General features: G+C 51.4%; 1 protein-coding gene across 1 annotated transcript; it reads right to left on the bottom strand.

Annotated features, from left to right (window-relative positions):
- Positions 1–2,010: 2,010 nt before the first annotated feature.
- Positions 2,011–10,410, bottom strand: LOC142856983 (programmed cell death protein 5-like). Its single transcript, XM_075984608.1, has 4 exons — positions 10,342–10,410; positions 7,471–7,516; positions 3,724–4,121; positions 2,011–2,130 (listed from the first exon to the last, which is right to left on the bottom strand). The coding sequence occupies exons 1-4, from the start codon at positions 10,408–10,410 to the stop codon at positions 2,011–2,013; spliced, it is 633 nt and encodes a 210-aa protein (XP_075840723.1).
- Positions 10,411–10,434: the final 24 nt, after the last annotated feature.

Raw genomic sequence — 10,434 nt, 5'->3', positions numbered from 1 at the left:
TCTGTAGGGCCCAGCACTTGAAGTATAGGGTATCCAGGGGACACTTCCAGAGAACCCTTGGTTACAGTCACAGCCGTGCTCAGTGCCAAGAATTCAGTGCTGAGTGTCTCTATGACAACCTGTGGGGGTGGAGGGTGCTCATGTTCCTACTTTCCACTGCTTAGGCCAGGGGTCAGGGGTGGCCTGACTCTCCCACATGGGGCTCCTGCTCTCCTCCTTCAAGCCTGTAGTTCCCCTACCTATAAAGCCTCCTTTCAAGTCAAAGGTGTTCCTGGGGCTTGGACTGTGTGCTGTGTGTATCTGGGAGATGAGTAGTTCCTGAGACTCAGCACTCGAGTCGGGAAGGGACAGGGATGCTGTCTGACTGGGCACCAGGAGAACACTGAGTCCCTGCCACCTCCTCAGCAGGGAGCATGAATGAAGCTCATGTGTCCCGGCCTGCCCAAAGAGCAGAGGCTGGTGATACCAGCTTGGCTACTAGGCTTAGGCCAGGAGTGCCAACTGGGCAGGGCCAGCTGACTGGTTTTACTGGAAGGATAAGGTGGCTGGGGTTGGTGGAGGAATGAATATTTGGGACTACCCAGGCAAATGATCCTATCTCTTCTTTGCCTCAATTTCCTATCTCACTGGTGAGAGTGTGACTCTCCTGGACAGCCACACTTCTGCTGCCCAGACTAGAGACTGTCTCACAGGGACCAAGTGGGTGCTTGCTGTGGTCACTGTGGGAACCAAGACTCTGAGTGCTGGGCTGCACAGTGCCCACACACTTGCTTCAGTGGTCTCATGAGCTGTCTAAGGGCACTCAGGGTATAGGAGGCATATGTGGTGACTTGAAGGGAAACCCATCTCTCCCAGTGCCTCTTGTGAGCTGGTCCTGTCCACTTTGGCACAACCACTGGAGACGGTGAGGTTGGTGACACCTTGTGTCCAGCAGGGGTTTTGGTTTGGGAGGGGGCTGTTTGGACACCAAAAGGGGGTGGATCCCAGAGTGCTCTAGTGGGAGGACCTGACCTCTTACCAAGCAGAGACATTTCTAGAAGCTAAACCTCTGGGTGTTCCAGGGGAAGAGCAGGTGTGTTCATGTGGCCTCAAGGTTAGAATAGGTTACTGCCACCTGTAGGTGGGAGTGGGTCCCTGCCATCCTCCATGGCTCAGGTCTCCCAAGACTCCCTAATGAGAAGCCTGAGCTTCTGTCTAGCCTTGAAGCTCCACCCAGACCCGGAGTCACGGACAGTGGCTATTTTGTGCTTTCATTCCAGTGACTGAGTGCTGTCTTTTCTGCCAATTGTGATGTTCGCACAGTTGGTGGAAGAAAGGAAGGGACCTTGTCCAGGGGCAAAGATTGAGGCTTTGGCAGACCTCACCCAGGCAAAAGCAAGCCATCCCTGACTCCTCCTGTGTAGCTCTAAGTAGGGTCACAGAAAAGGGCCCTGTGTGTGCCCACGCACTGTTTGCAGGACTTTGTTCACAGATGCCCCGGTATGTACGTGTGGGTACGTTCATGCCATGCCACAGTGCGCATGTGGAGTTCGGGGGAACAGCTTGTGGGAGTTGCTTATCTCCTTCCACCATATGGGTCCTGGGGATTGAACTCAAGAGGGTGGCAGTCCCAACTCTCTAAGAAACAGCCATTCTTCCTAGAACACTCACTCTGAAGGAGGGTCCCCAAACCGCAGGCACCTCCTTAAGCCTCCCAGAGTCATTCTTATCTCTGTGACACTTGTGTCTGGAACCAGGAAGAACGGACAAATACACATATCTTATTATAATTTTGGGAAATTCCTGGGGATTGCTGCCTTTTGAAGGAAGGAGTTCTGATGCTTCTTACAACATTGATGAGCCCTGGAGACGTTGTGCAGCCTGTCACAAGAACAAATACCGTGTGTGTGTGTGGGGGGGGGGGTGTGGGTGTCTGTGTCTGTGTGTGTGCACGTACGCGCACGCATGCTGTTTAGCTGCAATTAAAACTAGCAAAATTATGTATTTAGGAAATCCTTGGAGCGGGGACAGTTATGCCTGTGTAAAAGGGGCACAAGAGCCCACTGGAAAGGCCGAGAATGGAAGCAGGTGGAACCAGAATAGCCGAAGGCCTGGGTTGTAACTGGCGTACATGAACATCTTGGGTCTGTGCTACATGGAGCGAGCGAAGGGGTGAGTGGGGGATCGGAGACAAATCTCTCACACAGAAGAGAGTTCCAGGTCACTCAGGCACTTGGTTGCTCACCGCTCACATGTGGGGGCACAGTTATTTACTTTCTTAGGGCCAGGAATAGGGTGGCACTTCCCACAGAGTAGCCTGGCACAGGGCCTGCCAGGAGAGCAAGTCTGACAACAGAAATGACAGTCTGCGCCAGCAGGGTGGGATGAGGGCGGCCTCTGCAGGACAACCCCGTAGTCATGAAGGGAGAATCCAGCCAAAAGGAGAGAAAACCCCTGCCCAGATGCACTCTGAGCCGGCAAGGCCACCAAAGGAAAGAATGCTTGAGATGTTGGTACAGCCAAGTGGAACCTAGGGGGATACTGGATACAACACGTGCTGTCCCGGGACAGGACGAACAGCAAGTGAAAACAGCAGACCCGGATGAAAGAGACTAGATTCCTGGGAGCATGGGTACCAGGCAGTTCTGGGGTGTAACGTGGATAAGCCACACACTTCATAGGCTGGGACATGTGGACCAGATTCTGTGTGGATTCCTCCAGTCCCAGACTCCAGACTTCTTTTGTAAACTGGCCCGAGTCATAACCTTGGCCTTGGCCATCTATGGGGCACAGAGCTGTTACAGCCGCCCCATCTTATGTCTCAGCTATGATAGACATCGCACCATTCCCCACAGAAGGGGAGTCTGGGGGAGAGCCTGGCAGAGGGCTGAGGGGCACTGTTGCTGGCTCTGGGAGGGACTGCAGAGAGAGACAGTGGCCGGAATAACCACATTTAACCCATCATAATGTGGAGAGTTTTGTTATGAAAAACACCAGAAAGCCATTAATGTAAATCATGAAATATTCATCAAGGAAGTCACTTAAATGTCTTGTGTTCCCAGAAGTGGCGCTGGGTTCTTCCTGCATCCGGGCGCCAAACACCAGCTACTGAACTCTTCCTACGCATTAGCGCTCAACTGGAAGCCATCGCTCATACCACAGGCGGTGGCCTCTGTGCCCTGGCTCACCTAACAGGGGTGGGAAGGTGTTGGGGGAGCCATGGCCATTCTTCTCCATCAGCTGTCACTCGGAGTGACACTTGTCTCCCTAGAAATCCCCTGGATCAGTCCATCAGTTCCTATCCCTGCGTGAGCATCACCAGAAAGGGAACTGCCAGGCTGGAGAATGAGTCAGAGGCTGAGCACGCTGGCTGCTCTTCCAGAGGACATGGGTTCAGTTCCCAGCACCTACATGGCGCCTTATAAACACAACCCCCCCCACACACACCGGAGACAGGCTTTCTCTGTGTAATAATTCTGGCTGTCCTAGAACTTGCTTTATAGACCAGGCTGGCCTTGAGTTCACAGAGATCTGCCTGCCTCTGCCTCCTAGGTGCTGGGATTAAATGTGTATACTACCACCACCTGGCATTTATAAACATTCTCTTTTTTTGTTGTTTTGTTTTGATACTGAAAAACTCAAACTGCTTTAGTTTGAGTAACAAGTTTATTTTTCCAAAAGGCATGTATAGACAATAAACAAAGTAAACATTTAAAAGGTTGTAACTGCCCTAAACATTGCTACATCGGAGTCCATTACTTTTCTTCTGTTGAATTTAACTGTTGTTTTCTTTTCTGTCTGTTGGCTGACTTTCTCAAGTATTTCTATTAAACCTTGTTCTGACACCTTCCCGCTTAGCTGTCCATACCGAGCCATCTGTATAAGGTAGTTCTCTACTGCTTTAGTTTTTTCAGGCTTTACAAGTGCTAAGTTACTTAACCTGGCCTGGGCTGACTGATCCAGAACGTGGGCTAAGATACTGTTTTTCATTTCTGCTTTCCTTTGCTTTGCTTTCTGTTGGGCTGCATCACCAGGATCCCCATGCTTGGCCTGCAGCTCGGCTAGCTTCTGCTTCCTCAGCTCCTCGAGCTCTTCGTCCGTCTGCCATGGCGCAGGAGTCCCTTGTCGTGCAGCCACAGCAGCTGTTGGGGGTCACGCAGCTGCATTTATAAACATACTTGACTATAGTTCTAGAATACCCTCATCTGGCCTCCATGGGTACCAGGCACACATAGTAGACACACACGCATGCATACACACACACATATACATAGGAAAAATACTCATAGATTAAATAAACAAACAAACAAACAAATAAATAAATAAATAAATAAATGTCTTTAAAAAAGAGGGCGTGAAGGTGTGAGCAAGTGAGGGTGGATCTGGGAGGGGTTGGGGGAATCTGCCTAGGAAATGGGAGTCTAGTTCTCTCTGTTCTTGTCAGTGGCAAAAGCAGGACAGATGTTTGATGAAACTTCCAGGGCTTCATCAGGACTTTGATCCTCCAGATGGCTACTCACAGGGCTCCCTTGATGAAGGGGACAGAAGATGAACCTCCTGGAGCTCTACACAAGGAGGACCCTAGCCTAGTAGAGGGAAGGAGTGTGCTGGGAGGCCCTGAAGGACAGGAAGTCCCCAGTGGGGCCCCAAGAAGCCTCTGTCTCATCTTCCAGTGTACCACAGTATCGTGGAGAAGGCTGATGCTCATCTTTGGACTTTTGAGTCTCTTCATGTTCTCAGGGGTTTCCTGGGCCTTCAGAGCCTGGCCAGGGTAGGAAGGGTCAGATGAGGCTGGGGCAGGAAGTGGGGAAGCTCTGGCCCCTGTTCCTTTGCTTGTGTATACCTGGCCCAAGTTAGCCAAAGAGGCCAGGCAGTGGTGGCACACACCTTTAATTCCAAGACTTGGGAGACAGAGGCAGACAGATTTCTGTGGGCTCAAGGACACCCTGGGCTACACAAGATTAAATCATTCTAAAAGAGAAACAGAGCTCATACCTTTAATCCCAGCTCTAGGGAGGAGGAGACAGGAGTGACATGGCCGGATGGAGAGAGGAAGATAAGTCAGGAGGAGACAGGAGTTCATGGCATTCAATCTGAGGGTTCGTGGAGACAGGATATTGTGCTTTGGTTCCGAGGATTCGGTAGAGGTAAGAAGTAGTGGCTGTCTGCTCTGCTTCTCTCAGCTTTCACCCCCTAATATCTGACTCCGGGTTTTATTATTAAGACCAATTAGAACCTGTACTACAGGGTTTCTCAGTGTAGCGCTGGCTGTCCTGGAACTCATTCTGTAGATCAGGCTGGCCTCAAACTCAGGGTGATTAAAGGCATGCAACACTACTACCTGGCAAGAACCTTGTTATTTCCACAACCTCTGCCGTGGTCCTGACACGTTCCACAGGGAGCTGATCTCTCAGGCCCCCTCGTGTGCAGTGTTGGTCACTGTCATGGCCATCCCGAGGATGTCTATATTCTTTCTTTTCCCAGAGTTGAGAGGACCAAACTCAGGGTCTTGTGCTTGCTGGGAAAGCTTTAGACCCCTGAGCTAAATCCCCAGCTCTTCTAGACAGCCAAGAGTAACTGTGGCCATCCCACTGGCTCACGGCACACTGGGGATGGGGAGGGCTAAGGAGGACCCAAAGTGGGCAGGCTATATGAGATCCCAGAGGAGGTAGGGTCTGGGGAGGTGGTGGAACCTAATTCCGAGCCTGTGGGCTCTGTTATAGGCATTGCCCTGGGTGAATCACAGGGCAACGTGAGGGAGAACAGAGGGTACAGAGAGCTCACACAGCTGGCACCACATGGAACCTCTGAAGGTTGGGAAAAGAGGTTTTTTCTAGACAGTCTGGGATGAAGCAGTGGTCATGACAATAGTGCTGGGTTTGGGGGGGAGTCTGGGTGGCCCTTCTCTGTGTTGTCACCCTTGAAAGGAGGCATCTTGGAAAGTGTGCCTTCCCACAAGGACAATCAGGGAAGAACATCATGAAGTTTGATTTTTCGCTTACTGTGGACTTAGTAAACTGTGGTTTACTGGGCACGTGAGTCAGCCTCTAATTGTCTTAAACAGCAGAGCGAGCCCTGGAGAGCTGCTGCAGGGAGGCTATGGAGACTCTGCTCCTTCATCCAGCCCTGGAGCGCCACCGGTTCTACCAGTGCAAAACAGAAGATTGACATCGGGCCAGACCCTTGGTCTTTGTCTTTCCTTTTCAGATACAGAGGAGATGCAGAAAATCCACCTTGGTGTTCAGTCCTGGTTCATACTTCCAGACGGAAAAGTCTGTGGAAGTTAGGGTGACACAGGACTAGCCTGCACCAGAGTTAAGATTGGAATTCAGTGTCCGTGCAGGTCTGGGTCAAACTTGCCTTCCGGTCACTCCAATCTTAGCAGCAAGACACAGAGTGGCTGCCAAGGCCCAGGAACCTAAGAGTGGGCAGCATCCCCTGCACTGAGGGGAGGAGTAGCTGCTTTTGACTCTATAATGATATTCCTTTAAGCTGACAGAGAAGCAAGATGACCTAGTGTCCCCCTTGGTCTCTTGAGGAAGGGACAGGGCCCTGCTGCACAGTTGAGGGCCCAGTTCCCAGATGACCGGAATGGTGGCTCTCATCTCATTATTTTGGGAGCTGAGAAATTACTATTCATGACAGTAAACTTAAAAATGAAATAATAAGTCTGTCCTTTTAAAAAGCAAATTACGATGTCAGAATATTCATGAGCTGTGACTTCATGGGAAATGGCAGCCGCCGGGAGATTATCATTTGGTTAAGTCAGCAGCGGCAGAATTTAGGGAAATGTGCCTGTCAGTCTGAGGAGATGGTGATTAATACTTCCTGTTTGCGGCCCCTTAACGGGTGCATTTTAATGTAATAATTAATTAACCTTGGGGATCAGTCACTTTTCACAGCTCCCGATGCCGTGGCTCCGGGGCGGTGGAGGCAGCCTCTTTCTGCCAGGTTCCTGTCCACCCTGGGCACTGGATCCTTGGGACTGACCTCCTGAGGGGCTGAGAGGTCACGACTGAGCCCCAATCTCAGTGAGAGAGTGTGTACACGAGGGGGTGGCAGGACGGGACAGGAACCCAATCCTGAGCTAGTAAGGGAAATGTGCCTTTCCCTTAGTGCTGCATGTTGAGGGTCCCTGGACTATGTCCACTTGGAACCCTAGCATGTGGCTTTTCAGGAGAGGGTCTCTGTAGGTAGTGGTTTAGGATCTCAGATGACCTCGCTCTGGGGTTTAAGTGGCACTAAACCCCACAATGAGTGTTCTTACAAGAGGAGGGAACGAAAAGAGTCAGAGGGAAGAGGCCAGTGATTTGAGCCAAGGTTTAGGATGCCCAGGACTGAGGGAGACACAAGAAGATGGGAGGGGCCTGGGATGGCCAATCTCACCGGGAACTTGGTGTTGATGACTGACCGCCAGCATAGGTGAGAAGGCATTTGTGGTGTTTGGAGTCACAGACAACCTCATGAGCTGCAGCTACCCCAGGACACTACAGTGGTCTGCCAGGGTGGCCAGCGTCGAGGCCAGCTCAGGGAGGCCCTAGGGGAAAGAATAGGAACTGGGTCAGAAGACAGTGAGCAGGATGAGTGACCAAACGCCAGTGTTCTTCTCTCTAGGTCTAAGACTCTCCCGTTATAGAGGGTTGACCAGAGATACACTTCTCAAACTGGATCCCCTCCCGTGCACTCTAAGGGAGCATGGGATCCGAAAAGCCTGCCCTTCTATTTCCTTCAGTCATCCTTCCTAGCTATTCCCAGCACCCTCCTCTGGCAGTGCACGCCTCAGTACTCTGTATGTGGCACTGTCCAAGACAGCTCAGGTTGTGGGTTCTGCATCATTAGATTCAAAGTGGCCATGCCAAGCTTTGGGGTCCCGGGTCACACACACACCTGCTCATGCATATGCATGAATATGCACTACATACATGTGATGACTGTCATCCTACAGACACACACATGCACACTCCCATATAAATTCATACACATATGTGCACAAACATATCCACATGTATACATCCATATACATGCTCACACATATGCTCACTCAGGCTACACACCCAGTCAACTCACAAATACCTGCTTTGAGCTGGACATCAGCTTACCTGCGCCGTCTAGTGGCTTTTCCCAGGTACTGCAGTGTCAAATTTGCACCCTGGGGCCTCTGTCCTGTTCAGGGCTGGCAGGAGCATCTGGGGCAGACTTGATGCCTTTTTCCAGGGAGACCCTTTCCAGCTTGTCCAGCATAGTTAATGCCAACATAATTTGTACAATGACACCACACAGGGCTCAGTGGCTTGGGGCAGGTCTCCCCAGGGTGCTTACCAAGGCAGGGGATAGGGAAGTCATGGGAAGGAGGGCCATGTTCCTGTCAGCCACCATTGAGGGATGCCAACTTCCTCCAGTGAACTCCTGGTGCTGGGGCAGAAGCCAGTACCTGGTTGTGGCAGCCGTCTCACCCCAGGTCTCCACACAGGGTTAGCACTTTCCGAATCACAACCCTCTCTGGCTCAGCTGGGCCCTTGGGCCTGCCACGCTCAGACCAGTTGAGGTGGGAGCTGGCAGGCTCTGAGAGTCCCCAACTGGCTTGTTCTCTCCTTGAAAACCATATGGGTAGGAGGAGGTTCCTAAAGGTGTAAGTCGTGTTACAGGCCACAGGTTACTCAGATCCTCCTCATCCGGTTTTATGGGCTAGGGGTCCCATGTAAAGGTAGGAGTGGGTTCATCTAGTAGAGTGTGTATCTAGCCCTGTATAATGTAACTTTGGGACCTTATCCTGGTCCCCTTGGCTAACTGAGGTTCTGAGAGAGCCCAGGAACCCCTTTGTAGATTCCTTTCTTTTCCGAAGTGGTTAAAGCTGATTTCAATTGCTTTAATCAAGAGACTTCAGAGCCTTGTCTGGCCCACCTTAGGAAACCGTGATCAACCAGTCAGGGAGCTCCCTTGCCTTCCCATGTCACACCCCTGGCATAAATAGCAGGTACTCAATAAACACATATCTTTCTATGGGCTGGTAGGGAGGGGACATCATGTTTTCTGAAGCAGAGACTGAGATCAGGGAGAATCTGAGTCTCCATGTAAGTCCCATGCCTGAGCCAGGCGAGTGAGTGTTAGGATTCAGATATTATACGAGCCTGCGCAGTCATTGGGCAGAATGTGCCCAGGCAGTACCCTGGCCAGCTCAGTCCTTGAGGGACAAGCTCCACCCACTCCCCCACTTTCTTTCTTTCTGCCATTCTCTCTCTCCCTCTCTCCCCCTCCCTCTCTCTCTGTCTCTTCCTTCCCTCTCTCCCCAACCCTCCTCTCCTCTCAATAAACTCCATACCCAAACTCTGTGTGTATGGCATATTCTGTCACCCACCGTGGTTTGGACCCACCTGCCATGGGATGCCACAAAGGTCTCAACTTGCCGTTTCAGAACAGTGAGTAGGGGGAGAACCAAGTGGGTGTGTCCCTCGAATACTACATCAGCATCTGCATAGCTTAGCCTTAGAGAGGGCTGTGACCTTCAAGCTTCTGTAGCAAGGCTGACCTGGGAGGCTGGGCAGAGGGCTTTGAGTGGTGTCTCTGTGTCTACGTGGAAGTCTGGATCTGTTGGAGGTGGGGACTTGTCACCCACTGGGGAGGGACAACAAGCATACATTATAAAGACCACTGTCCCCACAATTTCTCCTGCTTACCACCCCTCTCCTGGGGATCCTGGAGAACCAGATCTAGCACGTAGAAAGGACTTGTTCCGTGTCCCTCTGGGAAATCCCTTCAGCATCTTAAGTGGCAGCGTGCTCATACTGACTTTTGGCTCTGTGGAAATACTTTGCCAATACTCTCAGTATACAAATGGGGAGTCCAGGCAGCCACGACAGGCTTCCAGGAGAAAAGTGTCCTAAGCTTGAAGAATGGGCTGAATTGCCTAGGCTTTGGACAAAGAGCAAGGGTTTGATGGGGAGAGGACTGGGGGATTTGAAGATCAGCTGCTCAAACCCACTGCTCACAACCTGCATGGCTCAGTTCTGGGAACATCCTCCAAGACTGTGATCTGTGGCAGGAGCCTTCACCTGCAGGGCCTTGCGGACTGGAGACCCCAGGGTGGTGCAACACCCTGCACCCTACAACACCATGTTGTACTTAGCTAGAAATAGGTGCTGCAGACCCTTCTGGGCCTGTCTAATGTTAGAAGAAACATTGCTTGTGACAGGATCTCATGTACCTAGAGATAACTATGAACTTAACCTCCTGATCCTTCTACTCCTTTCATACCACCATGATAGTTATTTTTCATGGGCACCTGACCCTTTTCACACACTTCTGGTAAGGGAGCCGGGAGCCCGACTGGGAACTACATCTCCCGGCATGCCTCGGTGTACTTACGTATTTCCTGCGCGGCGGCGGCGGCAGCAGCAGGGAAGCGCCTACCAGAAAAACCACATCTCCCGGCATACTCACGAGCGCACATTACGCACT

This window comes from Microtus pennsylvanicus, chromosome 9 (genome assembly GCF_037038515.1).
Source record: "Microtus pennsylvanicus isolate mMicPen1 chromosome 9, mMicPen1.hap1, whole genome shotgun sequence".
In the NCBI taxonomy this organism is placed as follows: Eukaryota; Metazoa; Chordata; class Mammalia; order Rodentia; family Cricetidae; genus Microtus; species Microtus pennsylvanicus.
Note: the sequence above shows the minus strand (reverse complement) of the source record. Positions and strands in the feature narration are given on the sequence as shown.